Genomic DNA, 21,264 nt, shown 5'->3' with positions numbered 1-21,264 from the left:
GCAGTTAGTCATCACCACCTATCGCTAACTTTTATCCTACTCTTTTTGCCAACGCGTAGTGGAAATGACCATAACATTATATCGTCCCCAGGGCAAGTGTGTTTGGTGCGAAGAAGATTCGAACCCGCGATCGTTGGATTACGAGTCGAGTGCCTTAAACACCTGGCCTTGGCGGGCCCATTACCCGTCCTACCGTGCCTGAGATAACTTGTACCCTTCTACATTACATTATTTTAGTTACATGTGAGTTATTTACGAAGTGTCTTAAGATAAAAAAAAAATACAATACCAGTGAACAGCTTGATGATAATAGAATATGGAAATACGTTTTAACAAATACTTCTCAATAATTTACATATACATAAATATACTCTTTACGTAAGTACTTTTTGAAAGTATATGTATACATATATATTTTTGTAAGTTTTGTTGTTGCTCATTTTGGCGATTCTTTATGCTTTATATAATACATGTAAATTACTCTGTGTGAGAGTGTTTAATGTTTATTAAACAAGTACCTCTTACACTTACTTTACATGTTACAGTCACATAGTTGATAGTAAACAGGCCCGGAATGGCCAAGTGGATTAATACGGTCGACTCCTAATCTGAGGGTCGCGGGTTCGAATTCCCGTCGCACCAAACATACTCCCTCTTTCAGCCGTCAGGGCGTTATAATATGGCGGTCAATCCGACTACTCGTTGGTAAAAGAGTAGCCCAAGAGTTGGCGGGGGTGGTCATGACTAGCTGGCTTCCCTCTAATCTTACGCTGCTAAATTAGGGACTGCTAGTGCAGATATCTTTCGAGTAGTTTTGCACGAAATTCAAAACAAACAAAAATCAAATATCTTTCGCTGCGACGAAAGACAGAGCTTGGTATGGTATAACATTATTCGGGTGTTAATAGATGTCTTATTATATTATGTTGAGCAGTGAACTTAAATTAAAAGGTGTTCATAGAGAAGTAATGCGACGCTTGTAATGTTCAATCTCTTCTCAAAGATGCTCAATTCAGATTCGAAGGTTTTACCAGACAAGAGAGGTGCAAGAACCCCAAACTTATCATGAGATGTTGCCCCCACACCATTACTTCACATGCATTATTTCACACTGTTGCACAACACAAGCAAAGTCTGGTACAACATGTGGTACCACACAGGTTTGCCCTACGTCATCAGTAAAACAAAGACTGAATTGCGAAACAATATTATTCATGTACTATCCACTCACTGCTCGTATTTCTTTACAAGGCGAACACCATTTGAGCGGCACTGTGTCGTTTGCGTTTAATAGTGGTGACTTTTGAACTTTTAACTACCGTACATCAACTTCTGCAATATTATTTTCGTGTTTTACAGTTGGAGAAGAAATCGGTAAAAAGGGAAAACAATGTGATGTGATAAAATACAGTGTGTGGCAGTTAATGAAAATTCACAGTAAATGGAGCACACTGTCAGAAGTCAGTAACCACCCACCGACAACTCTTGGGCTACTCTTATATCGAAGAATAGTGGGATTGACTGTCACATTATAACGTCCCCACGGCTGAAAGAGCGAGCATGTTTGATGTAACGGAGATAAAACCCTAGGTGAAACTTGCCATACAGAACCTGAAAGAGGGTTGTTTTTCACAGAGAAAATTCAGTATTTTAGTTGACTAGATACATATGTTTTGAATTTTCATCTCCTGGTGAACGTACCTAGTGGTACTGTGTTATAGATTGGTGAACGTACCTAGTGGTATTGTGTTATAGATTGGTGAACGTACCTAGTGGTACTGTGTTATAGATTGGTGAACGTACCTAGTGGTACTGTGTTATAGATTGGTGAACGTACCTAGTGGTACTGTGTTAAAGATTGGCGAACGTACCTGTTAACGCAGCACAGAATCATACTAACTACAGATGTTTTCAGCTAAAATACTCCGAAGTATTTGAATACTAATTAGAAATTACATTAGAAATATAACAGTTTTTTCTTAGTATTAAGCCGATAATTCATATTTAAATCTTTAAAAAACCTTAACGTACAATGAAATTGTGATTTCGAAACTTTACCTTGAAAAGGAAGCAAATGAAACTTATTTGAAGCATATCCGGAGATCCGCAGATCATGAGGTTAACATTAATGTTCGAAAAATTTAGTACTAATATTACTTTATCCTGAACGGATATTGCAATGGTCAGTGCTTTCGGTCAAGCGTATATAGGGTAGTACTTAATAAAATTGCTTTCTGAAGAAAAAACGTTTCTTAAAGCAAAACCACAGTAAGTTATTTGTCGTGTTCCGCGGGGAATCGAATCTCGGATTTCAGCTTTGAAAGCCCCATAGCCTTACTACGGTTGATAGTCAGTTCCAAATAGAGTTGTGAAGTGATCCTCTCTTCTCAAACAACTTTATTACAAAACTAATGGAGATGACCCAACAAATAAATTAATTCACTTTATAACCACTGTGTATTGTTTTGTTTTGTTTTAATTAAGGACAAAGCTACACAACGGGCTATATGTGCTCTGCTCACCACAGGTATCGAAACCCGGTTTTCAGCGTTGTAAGTCCTCAGACATACCGCTGAACCACTGGGGGGGCACGACTGTGTAATATTGTACTAAATAAATAAAAACAACGTGAGGCTTAAACCACATTTATACAACTTTTGCCCTTAAAACAGTTATACATCGAAATATATCGTTTCCCACATATTTTATGAGCTATATTTCCAAAATTGCAACAAAACATAACAGAATATTATTTCGTTACCTAAATAGTGAGGAAAAGTCGTCAAAAATAAAAACATTGTGATTGAGAGCTTGAAATTAGCTCCAGATTAAAAGTTAAAACAAAAAAAAATTGAAGTTCTTTAATTTTTCTGTTATTTTGTGAAGTAAGAAGTAGAAATTTTATTGTATTTTATAATATGTGTATATATATATATATATATATCACTTTTAAAAAAATATTCTTTGTTTATATACTTATTTTATAAAATAAGTGACAATATTTTAAATCAGTAATATTCAGAGTACAACAACAAACGCATTACCAAAGTTACCAAGAATTCACGAAAATCATTTCAGCCTCCAACAAAACAACTTTAATTATTTCCATATATGGGAAAGATATTTGATGCAGCTATACAAAAAAAATTACGTTTTCACACAGTACAGTACATGACTTACACTTCACACTGAGAGCCGGTTTCCCAGTCTGGCTTTAAAATATATTTCGACTAAACATGTAATATATATACATATATAAATATAGCAAGTAATTACCTAAAGCTTAAATACACACGGGGAAGTTACAGCTACACAATATGTATGTAAAGCTTGATATTTTAGTGTGAAACAGGTTACAAAGGGGACCAATCAAAGATGCGAATGTTTAATTAATAACAGTCGCATGCATTACGTTGCTTAGTTTTCGAGTATGAACAACTGTGTGAAAGTTCACAGGTGGCCATGGCATTAATCGATGCTCATGTGCTTATGTGAAAAGAAAAAAGGAAAACCATTGTTGGATCCATTATATACTGATATCAACTAAGTCAGTCCTTAACGTAATTTCAGGGTATCGCCAGGTATTTAAGTGGCTATTCGATAGTATCGTGAGTGGAAATTAATCTGATGAGATTATATAGAAATTCATAAATTATTACGATAGGGCCTACGTACAATGATATCTATTTCGTACTGTAAAACAACACAGCTGTATCCTCGATGTTTCTCGATTTCAGTGGATCAATATACAGCAAGTTATGTTTGCTTGTTTGTTTAGAATTAAGCACAAACAACACTATTGGCCATTTGTGCTCTGCCCACCACGGATATCGAAACGCTGTTTTTAGCGATGTGAGACTGCAGACATACCGTTGAGCCACTGGTGGGCAGCAAGCTATGTTTTTAAGAAGATTATAGTTAAAGCTCGCCCTAATGGGATTTTTATTGAAATTATAGATTTCCTAGCTTACATAATTACTAGATGCAATGGTTATCAACTTGGCGTCAAGAGGAATGTTTAGGTGGCTAAAAGTTGAAATACCGTAAAGAATAGAAGAACAATACTGAATATACATGATTAGAATAAACTATTAAGTGGTATATACTAAAAGTTAATGTTAATTTTCTGTAACAGTACATTTTTAAGAGGTGTTTTATGAGAATTTCTTGCTAAAATACATTGTTTGTTTGCGTTTTGGATATTCACACGCAAAGCTGTTCATGAGCTGTCAGTACTAACAATCACTAGAGGAAAAACAGATGGCCGAAAGTATTCATCATCTATCTACTTCTGGAGTAGGATTATATGGACAATCTTACAAGACATCCATGACCACAAAGTGCGGAATGCGTTTTTTTTTTAATCTGTAACGTAACGCAAAAAACTGACACGAAATCTTATTAAATTTTTTTTGGTCTAAGGGTTCTTAATGGCGTAAAAAACGTTCGTGATTTTGTTAACAGATATAACAGCTCAAACATGCTGCGTTTCTACTAACGAGTATAATTGCGTTTTATAGGTATAAACGATTTAATAGTGTTTTATGTATTTGTTAAAATTCGCTTATGGCGTTTTTGAATACCCACTTTTACTATATTTTGTTATTATTGTTGTTGCCAGAGTTTCAAATATATCCTCTTTCATCAAATAGGAATACGGATGTTGCTGATTTAACGTAAAGTTCTGTCCACTACGGGTAATCGGACTCCAGATTTTAGCAGTTTAAGTCCGTAAACTTACCGACAGATAGAAATCAACTTTTTTCTTTCTACTTGCTACACTGATTAGACAATTTTGTACGCGATCCTAGAACATCGCTAAAACTGTGGTTTCATATACTAGTATGGAAATCAAATAACACAAATTTACCGTCAAAAAAATATATTTTTAAAGCCTTCTTCGTTGAGTTTTAAAACAGCTAAACTTGTTCTTCTAATTTAATGTTCGCAGAACTCTTCAGACGTTCATCCTGAAAGGTGTTGCCTTCTCCGCTTGGACGTTTCCTTGACGACAAGCTGCGGAAATTCGATAAGTTGTGGTTTTCTCCGTCTCCCTGTTCATTGTCAACCGCGGTCTTCAACCTACCTACATTCTCCCTTGTATTCTCTCTGTTTGTAAACCATTTCCTTCGAGCTAAAGTACAGGAGAATGTTGAGGTGGAAGTTGGTCTGGATGTTTTGGAAATTCCTAAGGGAAATTACAAAATGTCAATGCAGATCCTCCTATACCAAATACGTAAAACAAGTATAATGCTACTAGTTACCCATATAAACCATCATGAAACTTTAAAAAATGTCTACAAAATACATATTTATAAAATAACCTTAAAATAATCTAACTTTAAATATATGAAAGTAGGATTATTGATTATTATATCTGAGCCAAAAGTTATTTCAAAACGAACGAAATGGTACACGTATCAGTAGCTGCTTATATTGGGCATATGCATATATATATCTATTAATTTCAACGTGAAAAACATCAAAATAAGCTAAAAGCAACTAATGCAATAAAAAATCGACTTGTTTGCTTGTTCAAAGTTAAGCACAAGGGTACATAATGGTTTATTTGTCCTTTCGGTTTCAAAACCCACTTTCTAGGGTTGTAATTGAGTCTGATAATAAACAGATGTGCTACTGAGGGGCTAAAATCTATGAATTGGAAAACATGTTTTATTTAATCCGGAATTACAGGATTTAGAGTATAACAGACACGATAGAAATAAGATTATTTGCTTTGAATTTTGCGCAAAGCTACACGAGGGCTATCTGCGCTAGCCGTCCCTAATTTAGCAGTATAAGACTAGAGGGAAGGTAGCTAGTCATCACCACCCACCGACAACTTTTGGGATATTCTTTTACTAAAGATAGTGGGATTGACTATAACATTATAACGCCCCCACGGCTGAAAGGGCGAGCGTGTTTGGTGTGACGAGGATTCGAATGCGCAACTCTCGGATTACGAGTCGAGTGCCTTAACCACCTGGCCATGCTGAGCCTAGACATGAGAAATGTACATATTGTGAGTTATAAGGTTAGGTTTTACATTAACTGTGTGCTATAATGAGGCATTCAGTCGGTATCAGGACTAGAAACAAGAAGTCCAAAATCCTGAACGAATCAATTTTCATGACAAAATTAGAAGTTTCTGGGTTAATTTGTTTAGTTTTGTCGAATAAAATGAATTCACAAGTAAATATGTTGCTCTAAATAGGAAGAAAATACACGCTTGAATAAGTATGTCGTTAGAGGATATGTTGTCAGAGATTTACATCTTATCAGTCAGTTATAGTATATGTGGAATGCTGATTAATTTGTGCTTAATACGAAGCACGTGAAAATCTTTACAATATCATATTAAGACTAAATGCGTCCTGGCCCGGCATGGCCAAGCGTGTTAAGGCGTGCGACTAGTAATTTGAGGGGCGCGGGTTCGCATCCGCGTCGCGCCAAACATGATCGCCCTCCCAGCCATGGGGGGCGTTATAATGTTACGGTCAATCCCACTATTTGTTGGTAAAAGAGTAGCCCAAGAGTTGGCGGTGGGTGGTGACGACTAGCTGCCTTCCCTCTAGTCTTACACCGTTAAATTAGGGACGGCTAGCACAGATAGCCCTGGAGTAGCTTTGTGCGAAATTCCAAAACAAACAAACAAAAAAACAAACTAAATACGTCACTCTCGTATGATAAGACACACATAAGTTTTAACAGCGTCATGTTTAAAATAAATACATAATTTGTGCATGATATAATAAAGTCATAAAAAGTCTTAACAACATAATGTTTAGACTAAATACAGAGTTTGTGTATTATCAGGAGAACAAAAATTAAACATAAAGAGAGTGTTTGCGTGATTAAAAGCTCAAAGATCGATATGCATCTCAGGGTTCGTAACTTGTGAATGATCAGATGGCCGAAACCAGATAAAATATGATCTATTTATTAGTAAAAAGATGTTTATAATTTTGCATTATCCGATAAGTCAAAGGTTATTTGTAAGAGGTATGTTTTGTTTTTCTTAATATTGAGGGTTGATGTTTTTTGTTGTTTTTTTCGCACTGAAATTCGCATTTTGATGAGTAAATATATGTACGTTTGATGTGTCATTCCAGAGAAGTTTTATTAGAAAATTTATTTAATTTTTCAATAAGAATTAGCGCTTATTAACGAAATATAATTCGATTATTGAATCTCAGATTTTTCAGTGCACAATGGAGCCTAAAATCCATCATATAAACCAGGACCACAAAATTTAGAAGGAAGACTACTAAAACTCGGAGATATATTTCTGAAGTTTGCACTCGATATTTTATAAAGGTTTGATTATTTATAAAGGTTTACGTGTTAGTTTCGATATTCCTTCTCATTTTTGTCCCTGATAGTAATAACAGCATGTTTGGTGCGACGGATATTAGAACCCGCGACCCTCGATTTACGAGTCGAACGCCTTAACCCTACTGGCCATGCCGGGGCCTTTTCTAGTAAGAATCGGTGTAATATAAAAACATGTAATATCGATCGTTTATTATTTTGAATCTCCAAAGTGTAATATTGTTTTTGTGAGAACCGATGCAATAAAATCGTGGCTGCTACAGCCAGGTAGTTAAGGTGAGCAACTCGTCACACCAAACATGTTCGCGTTACAGCTGTAGGGTCGTCATAATGTTACTGTCAATCCCACTATTCTTTGGTTTGAATGATTAAGCTTACACTCGACCACAGGAAAGTTATCTGAGTCGGTTTTCTTATACATATATTTTAATCTTTACCATAGATATTACAGCACGATATGTCTTTCTAGTGATATTCGTTAATCTCAAAAGCAATGTCACTGTAGGAGAATATCAGTGCTAATGTTCAAAGTATATATACATTTTTAAATGTTAGCATTAATAGCTTATCATAAAATAATATTTATAGAAGAAAGCAAATTTACGATACGACCTCGTGATCAATTGGACTAGAGTATCTTATTGGAAACCTTATATTAACTTTCCTGTAGCTGACACAAGGCCTTAAAGCCTGCTCGGGGAGAGAAACGCGATTCTCCAGCATTAACTACTGTCAGTTAGAACAATAAATATTGTCTTTGCTGATTAAAAATAACGGGAAAATAAACCCAAATTAAAGGCTTAGAAATCTAATAAATAAAATTACTATGCTGACGTCGAAATTGCTTTGTTTATTCTCTAACTCGAGAAACTAACCTAATGGTTCAGTGTTGTGAATAATGTGCTCTTTGAATTGCAGGATTAACGTCAGACCCGAGTAAAAAAAAAAACAGTTAGAAGACGTAAAATAGCCAATGTTATTTGTTGTGGAAAGACAATCTTATTTTAACATTGTGGTGTGAAGTGATTAATCAAGTGTTTCCCGCTAGTATAATGGTAAGTCTACGGATTTACAAAGCTAAAATCAGGGATTCGATTCCCCTCGGTGCGAAGGGCAGATAGCCCAATGTGGCTGTGCTATAAGAAAACCCACATGTTAATTAAATTAGACTAATTCTTTCCTGTCCCTTTGAGGATACAAACTTCTCCTACATAATGATATAAAATACAATATTAATATATTTAGCGTTTGTTTTGTCTATAATTTAGAACAAATTCACAGCAGTAACCTGAAGCCAAATAACGACGCCTCTGGACTTGCGAGTTTGTGCATCCACACTTCATAACGACATAAAGGCTTTTCCGAAAGTTACTGTTAAAACCTCCATAGATGATTGGATTCAGTGCACTGTTAAAGTAAGCGAAGAAATTGGCAAAGTAAGAAACATCCGAAAACCACTCCGGCAACTGAAAAAAAAAATGAATGGTTTAAATAATTTGTCTGAAACACAACGACAAAAATTTATTGATTTAAGTTACACTTTAAGATTCAACAACTTTAATTTTATCGATTAGTAATACATTTTATTATAAATAATCTAAGAGCAAACCTACAAAGTAAGGAGATTTGTATTTCATTAAACTAGGAAGAATTTGGTTAAACATTGGCACTGTGAATAAATGCATATACAGTTTACGTGATTCTTTAATGAAATCTAGGACTATTGAAACTAAATAAAATTGTTTGTATGAATCTGCGACTGATATTTTATTTTCAACCCACCATCAAGTAAATAACAAACAGCGTTAACTTCCTGAATGAAATATGTGTTAAATATACAGGCATTACTCAAATATCAGCGTATGATGCGCAGTTAATTTTTAGGCCTAACGTACAATAGAAAACTCTCTATAGTGCGCAGTTAATTTTTAGGCTTGATATACAATAGAAAACTCAGTATAGTGCGCAGTTAATTTTTAGGCCTGACATACAATGGAAAACTCTGTGTAGTGCGCAGAGCATTTCTAACAAATGATCGTCCTTTGTGTACCTGGTGGTATATTGTTGTATCTATTACTAATACCATTGTTAACGATGTAGCCGTATTACTTAATTAATAAATTAAGGGTGATTTTATGACCCGTTTCTGTATACACGTTTTTAAATAATGCGTCGTATATAAAGCATAGGACAATGATAGATTGTTAGTGCGAATGTATTGAACCGCCGAATTGTTAAAATCGTGACAGAATTGACGACCTACAATATTTAGACACAAGAATCCAGGACGAATAAAACGAGTGGAAGTGATGATAATGACATGGGATTTCTTAGGTTTTAAACTTACGATCCAAGTTTAATATTGCGTCCAATTCTCTTCGTTGTGTGTGTTCTTTTTACTTCCGGTGATACGACAGCGACAAACGATTATTACGACGAGTTTAGGCAACATTTGGACTGAAAATTTCACCTGAAAAATACTGATAGAATACCTCATTCTCTTCTCAAACTTCATGTTTGAGCCCAACATTTTTGAAAATGAATTGCGCGCTATATCCGAGCACTTATGGTATATAACAGAATAATAATACTCCTTTGATGCACACAATTAATTAATTTCATGTTAAGTGATAGAAAGAAAACTCTCCTCGTTTGTCAGTATGACCTGACAAGATAACTCTGAATATATTACAGTTGGCTTTAGAGCGCTTTGCTCTGAGAATGGTTGATGACAAAGGATCAATTTCGTAGTGCACGGTTTCTGCAGAGTTACACTGCAAAACAGTATTTTTGAAAAGATTTTGCTGATTGTGACAGGTACCTGGTGGGTATGCAGAAATATAATTTTGGTTTTGCTTCATTACGTTGGAACTTTGAGAAATTTATCGGCAATAACATATTTAACTGCGTTTATGTTTCTAGTACGCTATTAAGTTCAACATAATTAAAAGTGTTTAGCTACTGATTTTCGTTTGTACTCAATGTCCAACAGCAGTCAGCAAGCATTGATGGATTCCAGTTGCCCTGATATCGTTTTTCCATTGTAGCAATGTCCTGGTGAATCTGAAGATGAAACGGTACGTGATGGGCAAATTTGGATGTGATTTCCGTGATCAGCAGCCAAAAATCTGTAATGAACACCCAACAGTGTTCAAAAAGCAAAAACTTTGTTGTGCAGTGTTATTGAACGTGTGGTTTTTGAGAAGAAATGAAATTCACAGAGAAAACATTTCAAATTTTAAATAACTATTTCATTTAAAATAAAGGTAAATTTTGGACGGCAAACTTTTTGTAGCATTTATTGTTCATGTTACAAAAAAAATTTACTCTTTTAGTCCTATTGGATTATATTTTTAGTATTGGAGTGGCAGGATCCATGAATTCCATAAATATATTTATAAAAGATGACAGCAGAAGGTACCATTTCAATGTATTTTCATCTCGTTTCAACGTGCTGTGTCGAAAGGTTTTTTAAAATAAAATTTTGATTTTAATACGTTCTTGAATTACTTACACCTCAGAATGTGTGTGTGTGTGTGTGTAACATATTTCTTTTTGTTACGAAATAACGGCCCGGCATGACCAGGTGGTTAAGGCGCTCAACTCGTAATTTGAGGGTCGCGGGTTCGAATCCCCATTACACCAAACATACTTCCCCTTTCAGCTTTTGGGGCATTATAATGTGACGATCAATCCCAGTATTCGTTGGTAAAAGAGAAGCTCAAGAGTTGGCGGTGGGTGGTGATGACTAATTGCCTTTCTTCTAGTCTTACACTGCTAAATTAGGGCCGTCTAACACAGATAGCCCTCGTGTAGTTTTGCTTGAAATTCAAAAACAAACAATTACGAAATAAGAGAGTACAAAATATATTAATATTTTTTTAACGAAGAACTAAGATCTTTGACTGGTTTAAGTTTGTTTATCAAAATTGTATTTTCTCAGTCAGAGCGGTGTCTTTTGATTGGATGAAATACCAGTGAGATCTAAATTTAAGAAACTGCTTCTCAACCAATCTGCTTCTCTGTTTGAGTATAGGGAAAAATCTTCAACTGCATCGAGCTAACCTTAGTTAGAGCTTTTGTATTATAAAAATACTGACTCACAATTCATCATGTTCAAAGCTTACATGAACTGATGTATGTACGTCATAATATTCAGAGTATACGTTGGTTCTTAATGTAAACAGATAAGCACGTGACGCATAAAGATCCTCATTTTATAGAATTTCAGTAAACGTTGCTCGCAAATATACATTAAAGAACTCAATCAAAAGTATGATATTTGATTATATTCTGCCAAGTGACTAAATAGAAGCAAAAGAAAGCGGACTTCAACTACAAGACACTTTTTTAATCCAAATAAAAGCCAGTGTGTCTGTATGTATGAGTGTCACGTCAAGCCTAACTTCTTCACTTGATTTTTCGAAATAAGAGAAATCATAAAAGCCAAAATGCATTTATCCAGATGAAAAAGTTCGATTACTGTTTGCCCATTGCAACTTTAGTGACGGGGGAGCAAACGACTATAGTGAATGCTGATATAAGAAGCCTACAGTAAATATGTAATGTGGTATCACCTAGTCCAGAGTCATGTATACATATTTTATTATGAAACTAAAAATATGGATTAAATTTTAAACTATAATCGCCTCTGAATTAATTCCTGATGACGAGAAACCTATTTGAAGTAAAAATATAACTCGGAACGCCCTGTATGGGTATTAATAATTTTACAAATAAAACAGAGAACAACGTTTCGACCTTCTCAGGTCATCTTCAGATTAACATAGGTTATCTTCTTTGTTAACCTGATGATGACCGGGGAAGGTCGAAACGTTGTTCTGTACTTTATTAGTAACAGTGTTAATACCCATAGCACTTCTGATATACACGTTTCTGAGTTATTTTCTGTCATATCAGTGCTAATAAAAACAAATCTCTTTAATCAACGGAGATTCTAAGTTTAGAAACCAACAAACGTTTTACTAGTTTTGTTGTCTGTACATGTCATTTTTATACCACAATTAACGTAGACTAACAATAATATTAGATTACACTTTTATTGCTAAGCAACATTTCACAAAAGTCACTGCTGGAACATAGTATCACAGAAACACACTGGTTCTTATGTACATTAGAAGTTGTTAATGTAACTGATTTTTACCAATAATTATTTTATGAATACGCCACGAGTCCCGGCAGGGCCAGGTGATTAAGGCGCTGGACTCATAATCTGAAGGTGGCGAGTTCGAATCCCAATCACATCAATCATGCTCACCCTTTCAGCTGTGGGGGCATTATAAGGTAACAGTCAACCCCAAGTCATGTTTGTTGCTAAAAGAGTATCCTATGAGTTGGCGGTGGGTGGTTATGACTAGCTGCCTTTGCTCTAGTCTTACATTGCTAAATTAGGGACAAACAGCGCAGATAGCCCTCATTTAGCTTTGCGCAAAAATTAAAAGAAAACAAATGAATACGTCACGAGTTCATTTCATAAATCATCTTAATTTTGTTTGGCTTAGAAAGGAATTTACCTGACGTTTAACTGTCTCAACTGCACTTTTCTGTCTCTTTTTATTTTTTGGTCAAGTAAACTTTTTGGAAAAGTAATTTTCAGTGAGCTATGAAGTGTGAGTTTGAGGTAGTACTACTTTCTCCGTAATTTTTGACGGGCTATACGCTAGTTTTAATATAATTTTTATAACAAGATAGTTGACTTCATTTTTCTGCGTAATAATGTTAGACTCGTGATTGTTAATGATAAAGACTGCATGTTTATACCACAAACATGTTTGGTGTTCATAATGACTGCATGTTTAAGATAGATACATGGTTGGTGTTCATAATGACTACATTGGTTGGTGTTTAGTCTACAATGCTACATAGTTTTAATAAATAATTGTTGTCTCATTAAATACTTGCGTATTTAAACTAAAACTTTTTACTGATTAGATATTTAAAACAATGAAATACAAACAAAATTATCTGCTGTGTGTTGTCTACTAGTCGCAAGAAATTAAGTTTAAATAACTAATTTTACTAGATGCACAACCAAAAAGAATGGTTCATTACAATGTAACGTTTTGCCATTAGATGAATTTATAAACTCTTATTCAAACCTTTCTTTCGAATCTCCATTCTACCAAACATACCCGCCTTTTCTCCCGTTGAAGTGTTATAATGTAACGGTAATCTCATTAATCGTTGGTAAAGAGAATAACCCAAGAGTTGGTGGTGGATGAGATGACTATTTGCCTTCCTCCTAATCTTTCACTGTGCAACGGATTTACTAGTGTATATCTATTTTAATACTGATGTTTGTTTGAGCTAAATATATATTTGAACATGCATGTAACTTATACAGTTAGATGTGTATTGCAAAATTCCCGCCTCTTCACTAAATTTGTAGGAGATTCTCGAATGTAAAAGCCAACAATATATGTTTTACAAAAGCACTAGCATATCAATAGTATAGTTGGGCATTAGCTGAAATTCTTCTCTTAAACTTATAAAAAATAACCAACTCAAAGCGAAGAGACAGTATATATTGTTGGTTTGCTACAGTCGATATACTACAAACCTCCAAATCTATAATTGCGATTAGCGCTTATTAATCGAGAAAAAACACATATATGTGACCAGGAATATATATAGACTTCGAACATCACAATTCATTTTACTTCAATGGATTAACAACGGACGTTAGTATTTTTATGAAGGCATTATACAACTTTAGCTTTGAAGAGTCACGCGCAATCAGTGAATAGACAGCTACCTCATTAAGTGAATTGTACCGATATAAACTCGAAATTAATTTGCACATCGTAAACTGTTGATGAAGTTGGATGGAAGACTCAATGTTGTTTGTAAGTTTGTAAAACTCATATATATAAATCATTATTTGTAATAACCGTTATTATGAGTTGTATTAATATTTGTATATTAACATATATTTGTTTTACGAAAGAAAACTGTGTCTACCGCCTTGTTCGGTTGAATCAGTTCAGAGGCTTCTGAACGTTCTTAAAATAGACAACATAAAATGAAAGGTCATTCAGAACGGTATATTTATCATAAAATTGCAGAAAGTAAACTCAATTTTAGGGTTATTTTATAAGTTTTCAATTTGGAAGCATTTTTTCACATTACACGTATAGTACCCAAAGTATCTTTTTACGCTATATGTATTCCTGGATTATCTTTTCACATTACACGTATAGTACCCAAAGTATCTTTTTACGCTATACGTATACTACCTGGATTATCTTTTCACATTACAGGTATACTACCCAAAGTATCTTTTTACGCTACGTGTATACGACCTGAGTAATCTTTTTACATCTTTTTAAATAAATGAATAGGAACGAGAGAACCTAGACGTTTGATTTAATTAGAGAAACTTTGGTAAAACTTTTCTTTTGCATCGTTACAAGCTCACACCTACCTCTCCAATTTCTGCGCTAGAATGTATAAACTGGGAATACAGGATGATAACTTGTAAAGGTAGCCAGCAGACGACGAAAGCTATAAGTACGACACACACCATCTTGATAACCTAAAAGGGAACAGAAAAGTCGTGATTCGTCCACGACGAAACTGTAAACATTTATGCAAATATGGCCTGGCATGGCCAAGCGTGTAAGGCGTGCGACTCGTAATCCGAGGGTCGCGGGTTCGCGCTCTAGTCGCGCTAAACATGCTCGCCCTCCCAGCCGTGGGGGCGTATAATGTTACGGTCAATCCCACTATTCGTTGGTAAAAGAGTAGCTCAAGAGTTGGCGGTGGGTGGTGATGACTAGCTGCCTTCTCTCTAGTCTTACACTGATAAATTAGGGACCGCTAGCACAGATAGCCCTCGAGTAGCTTTGTGCAAAATTCCAAAACAAACAAACAAATTTATGCAAATATTGAAGGCGAAAACTCTGACAATTAGAGACAAAAATGCGAAACTGTTGTAACAATAATTATTACAAAATCCTGACAAAAGTACAGAAGATTGTATACTGATCGCACTTTATCTGTTACATCCAGTGGTGACAAGGTCCTTTGGCTGAGACACTCTATTACGAAACTACTTAACATCGGTTGTTATATACCGATAAAGTGTAACTTTTTAATGAATTTTATTTAACAAAACATTAACAATTGTGTAGAGACTGTTTAAAACCACGTTATTTATGTTAACATAAATCATTAATATTCATTATATTTTTAAACTAACTCGCCAAACGAATTGGCGAATGGATTATTTGTTTTGTTTTGTTTTATTTCGCGCAACGCTACACGAGGTATATCTGCTCTAGCCGTCCCTAATTTAGCAGCGTAAAACTAGAAGGAAGACAGCTGGTCATCACCACCCACCACCAACTCTTGGGCTACTCTTTTACCAACGAATAGTGAGATAGGCCTTGACATTATAACGCCCCCACGGCTGAAAGGGCGAGCATGTTTTGTGTGACGGGGATTTGAATCCACGACGCTCAGATTACGAGTCGAACGCCTTAACTTACCTGGCCATGCCTGGCTGACGAATGGAAACGAATTGTTTAGAGAACGTTAAGCAAAGTAAAATAATAGATTGTTTAAATCTAGAAGCTATAACAGTGTATTTATAGTAATAAAAGTGTCTTTTCTTAAATAAATGCAATTGTTTTAATTAATGTTTCTAAAGTGCTTTTAATAAAACTTCGGAATATTTTTATATGTTCACAATATCGTACAACCAGACAGATATTACGACGCTCTAAAGATATGTGAAATGAATCCTTTTGTTAATGTTATTAGTTTATACATCTAACATCTGTTGCCATGATGTATATATGTATATAGATATATATTTTCATGACACTTATATATATTTTTAATATAGATCCTACCTTTTTCTTAGATCGATTTTGAACACTAATATTAGCTTGGTTTCTTTCGCCGGGAACCTCAGATACCCAGAGTTTCCAAATTATCAAAAAGTAAGCAGTCGCCATAATTACTACAGGAAGGAAGAACAGTGTCACTGCTACAAAGGTGTAGTAGAGTTGCTTGGATGGGTGTGTTGTCACACACTTCTGCAGTCTTTCGTCATATACGATAACTGGTGGCCAAGTTTCCCAGCAATGTGCCTCAACAAAATCTTTCCACTGTAAAATAGAAGAAAAGTAAGCAAAATATTTCCACTGTAAAATAGAAGGAAAGTAACCAAAATATTTCCACTGTAAAATAGAAGGAAAGTAACAAAAATATTTCCACTGTAAAATAGAAGGAAAGTAACCAAAATATTTCCACTGTAAAGTAAAAGGAAAATAACCAAAATATTTCCACTGTAAAATAGAAGGAAAGTAACCAATGTATTTTTACTGCAAAATAAAATGAATATAACCAAAGTGCATCCACTGTAAAATAGAATGAAAGTAACCAAAAATGTAAATTTCTAAGTTTTTCATTTGAGATAAAGTTTTACCATTGTGACTTTATCAAGACTAGTGGTACAATAATTGTTTATTGCACAACTAGCCGTGATGAAGCAGAAATGGCGAAATGTTGTCTGAAAAAACAACAACACGTTATTATCTAGATAGTGAAGGTCAATTTTTTTCTAACTTTACTATCAAAATGTCTAAACCTTTACAGTATGTGTTTGTTTGTTTTTATAGCAAAGCTACATCCGGCTATCTGGTATGTCCGCCGAGTGGAATCGAATCACTGATTTTAGCATTGTAAATCCGAAAACTTAGTGGTGTTCCAGCGGGGAACCTTCCAGTATGCACTAAACAATCTAAAAACAAGAAAATAGATCACTCACTATAATTATGATAATATTAACATGATACACGATATTTTCCAAAACAATGTTTATGTCAACAACAAATCCAACATGCAGAAGTTAGGTAATGTGTGTCTTTCAGTATTTATTTTAACTCAAAGACAACTATTATTATACGCCCTCCTTTCGAATGTAGTGATATTCAACTCGGTTGAACCTACTAAAAGCGCCTTTTTCGAAACCTTCTGCAGTAATATTTTCTCAAGCAATATTAACGCTTTGGTCTGTTTACGACGCGTAACGCCTAAACTAGCAAAACATAAGTAATATAACATTGTATTACGAAAGGATTTTAATAGCATTACGACGCATCAATAAATGCAACAATAGTACGTAATATCATTTCAATAACTTGTGTTTTTGTAAACGGATGTCCACGTTCTTTCGTTCAATACAAAGGCTTATTATTATAACAAAGTACACGAAACGTATTGAAAGTTTTTCTATCGCTATATTCTCCGTGCTTCATCATTAGAGAAACCTCTAGTGATTGAAGTAACACATGAGGTGATTTTCTAATCTGAAAACATCTCTTACGAAATGCAGCTTGGAAAAGTGTCGAAACTTGGAAAATGGGATCCCCATGAGTTGACAGAAGCCAGCCTTAGAGCAAAAGTGGACATTTACATTTCTATACACTCTCGTGAACGTAGCTCACCTTTTATGGGCAGGTTAATGACTGGAGATGAAAAATGGATATTTTGTAAAAATTTTAAGCGCTCGCAGATCAGAGCTCAGTGCAGGTATACTGGCTAAAGCACAGCCCAAAATGGATTTCTATCCTAAGAAAGTTTTGTTAAGCGTTTGGTGGGATATTGTTGATGTGATTCACTTTGAGTCGTTGCCACTCAATGCAACGATTACATCAGACGTAAAAACGATTAGACGATCGGCCTAAAACTCAAATGTGAGCATTTCAAAGTGCCTTAAAGATCTCATAATGTATATGCTCTAAAAATACCCCCTTCCACTGGACGAAAACAAACAAACTGGTAGCTCACATCCACAAATTGCCTTGATACTAATGATCATGAAAAAAATTCATTCCGCACCTGAACTAGAAAAAAAAATGGATGAAACATTAGAGGCAACCACAGTCTCAAAGGTGAAGATTACAATTTTGAGGCAACGAAATGTGAACAGTGGACCCTCGGAACTGCAGTAAGATACTTATTACGTATTATAATCTATTTCGGACGACTCATCGATTTATTGTGCTACTTATTACGATTTCAATAAGCCGAACATTTTAATTTGATGCTAAAGTTAATTGAATACCGATATGTATCAATTTTATAATATTTGTCAACAAATCTGATACACACATTTTTTTAGCACAAATATATTTTAATATACAAGCAAAAATACAATTTCTAATAACGGTTATTATAAATAATACTTCAAGAACGAAGGTTTTATACTTACAAGCAATATTAAAATTTCTATCTGGTCTGGAACTAAATATTGTATTAACGGTTCACGATGAGTGAATTAATTCTGTGTTAGTGTTGTTACACTTCGCTTAATGGCTAGATTCACGTCGTTTAACACCTGACATTTCTCCCACGATGATATTTAATGTCATCGTAGAAATACTATTGCATAAAGTTAATTGACTGAAGTTAAACGGTTTGTAACATTCTAAATCTATAAACGTTCCTGATCAAATATTTATAGTTTTCCGATTAATAAGCGTTTATCACAGTTATAATATGTGTGTGTGTTTTTCTAATAGCAAAGCTACATCGGTTTATATGCTGAGCCCACCGAGGGAAATCCAATTTCTGATTTAAGAGTTGTAAATCCGTAGACTTACCTCTGTACCAGCGGAGTATCAGTTATAGCTTTACAGTATACTAACCGTAGCAAGCCAACAATATAAAACTATCCCTTCGCTAGACAATTTATAAACTTTAAAACGAGGTTCTCGAAAGTTCAGTTGGCAATAATACTGACAATCACTAATATTTTACATAAATATTGTTGAATTTTACTCTCGGAAATCTTCTACAAATTTAGAGAATAGATCTAACACATCTAACATTATAAGTTACATGCATTTCTAAATGTATACTTGACTGAAATAAGGCCTGACATGGCCAAGTGGTCAAGGTACTCGACTCGTAATCCAATGATCACAGATTCGAATCCCCGTCGCACTAAAGATGCTCGCTCTTTCAGCCGTGGAGGCGTTATAACGTGACGGTCAATCCCACTATTCGTTGGTAAAAGAATAGTCCAAGAGTTAGCGGTAGGTGGTTAATGGTGATGACTAACTGCCGTCCCTTTAGTCTTACACAGCTAAATTAAGGACAGTTAGCTCAAATAGCCCTCGTGTAGCTTTACCCGAAACTTAAAACAAACAAATCGGTGTACACGGGAGTCTAAAAACCATTATATAAATCAGGATCACAAAATTCAAAAGAAAGACTATTAAAACTCAGAGCTCCGTTAGATAACAATTTGTTCTGAATTTTGCGCTCGAGATTTTGTAACAGTTTGATCATTTAGTAAAGTTTACGCGTTATTTTCGATATTTGGTAAAGACAAAGTACAAATAATCATATTATGTTTTTAACTATATCACTTACTGTAACTAAAACGAAGAAATCGCTTTGGAAAAATAAAGTAAAAGAAATTCGATTTTAGTAATAAATTTTTCTTAAATGTTCTGATTTTTTTTATGCTGTTTCATAGTAGTTCCTTCCAGATTATTACCTGAGTCTGGTATATTCTTACCTGAATCTGGTAGTATTCTCTGTAAATTATGAAAGGAATGGCTACGATTAATGAGACCGACCAGATCACTGTTATGACGACTCCTGTACGTTGCTTAGTGATTCGGGCTCGAAACGGGAAGAGTATGGCAATGAAACGATCGCAGGCTATTGCAGTAAGTGTAAGCACACTACTTGTTAAGCACGTCACTGTAAGTAAAAGAAGAACGAAAAGAAAGTATTGAAAAACTGCCTTAAAACGAGTAAACCAAAACTATTAGCCATTTTTAATCACTAGAGAAAACAAAACAAAACATAGTCCGATGGCGTTTTCGGCATGAATAAAGGTAATTAACAAACCGTGACAGATTTAACTTTCTTACTGGGTGCAAAATGAGCAAGAAAGCCAGTGAGTGACAAATATAAAGAAATTTTCAGAGATTAAACTACGTTTAATGAAAATAATAAAGGAGACGTAAACTTGAAATTACCGCACGTAATTAAAGGCAAGTAGTTTATTTTATAAAAGATAAGTAATAAAAATAATAGAATCTTTTAACAATTAAAACACAGAAGAGGAGACTTGTCACTTAACATGTACTGAGGAAGAAAGACAGAGAGAAATGACAAATAAAACGGTTAAAAAAGAGGAAACAAAGAGAGAGAGAATGTACCACATGACATATATAACAGATAGAGGGAGAAGAGAGAGAGAGAATGTACCACATGACATATATAATAGATAGAGGAGAAGAGAGAGAGAATGTACCACATGACATATATAACAGATAGAGGGAGAAGAGAGAGAGAGAATGTACCACATGACATATATAACAGATAGAGGGAGAAGAGAGAGAGAGAATGTACCACATGACATATATAATGGATAGAGGAAAAAGAGAGAGAGAATGTACCACATGACATATATAATGGATAGAGGAAAAAGAGAGAGAGAGAATGTACCACATGACATATATAATAGATAGAGGAAGAAGAGAGACAAAGAACATACCATATATCAAATAAAATATTTAGAGAAAGACTTAGAAATAGAATCTGCAAAACAAATAACAACAATTCTGAATCACTACATATATAGAAAATAATAATCTTGCAGGAATAATTATTAAAATGTGGTGAAATTATATGTATATATATATATATTATATTATAAATTATATGTATATATATATATTATATTATATTATAAATTATATATATATATTATATTATAAATTATATATATATATTATATTATAAATTATATGTATATATATATATTATATTATAAATTATATATATATATTATATTATAAATTATATGTATATATATATATTATATTATATTATAAATTATATATATATATTATATTATAAATTATATGTATATATATATAT

General features: G+C 34.3%; 1 protein-coding gene across 1 annotated transcript in view; it reads right to left on the bottom strand.

The window, feature by feature from the left end:
- Positions 1-2,647: 2,647 nt before the first annotated feature.
- LOC143234289 (QRFP-like peptide receptor) overlaps positions 2,648-21,264 on the bottom strand; it is a 93,305-nt gene continuing 74,688 nt past the window's right edge. Inside the window, exons 2-6 of the mRNA XM_076471536.1 lie at positions 19,889-20,076; positions 16,209-16,466; positions 14,777-14,887; positions 8,621-8,798; positions 2,648-5,188 (exon numbers count right to left, since the gene is read on the bottom strand). Coding sequence (XP_076327651.1) covers positions 4,920-5,188; positions 8,621-8,798; positions 14,777-14,887; positions 16,209-16,466; positions 19,889-20,076 — 1,004 coding nt within the window. The 3' untranslated portion in view covers positions 2,648-4,919. The remainder of the gene's footprint in view (positions 5,189-8,620; positions 8,799-14,776; positions 14,888-16,208; positions 16,467-19,888; positions 20,077-21,264) is intronic.

Source organism: Tachypleus tridentatus, chromosome 12 (assembly GCF_004210375.1).
Source record: "Tachypleus tridentatus isolate NWPU-2018 chromosome 12, ASM421037v1, whole genome shotgun sequence".
Taxonomy (NCBI): Eukaryota; Metazoa; Arthropoda; class Merostomata; order Xiphosura; family Limulidae; genus Tachypleus; species Tachypleus tridentatus.
This window is presented reverse-complemented; position numbering and strand designations above follow the sequence as displayed.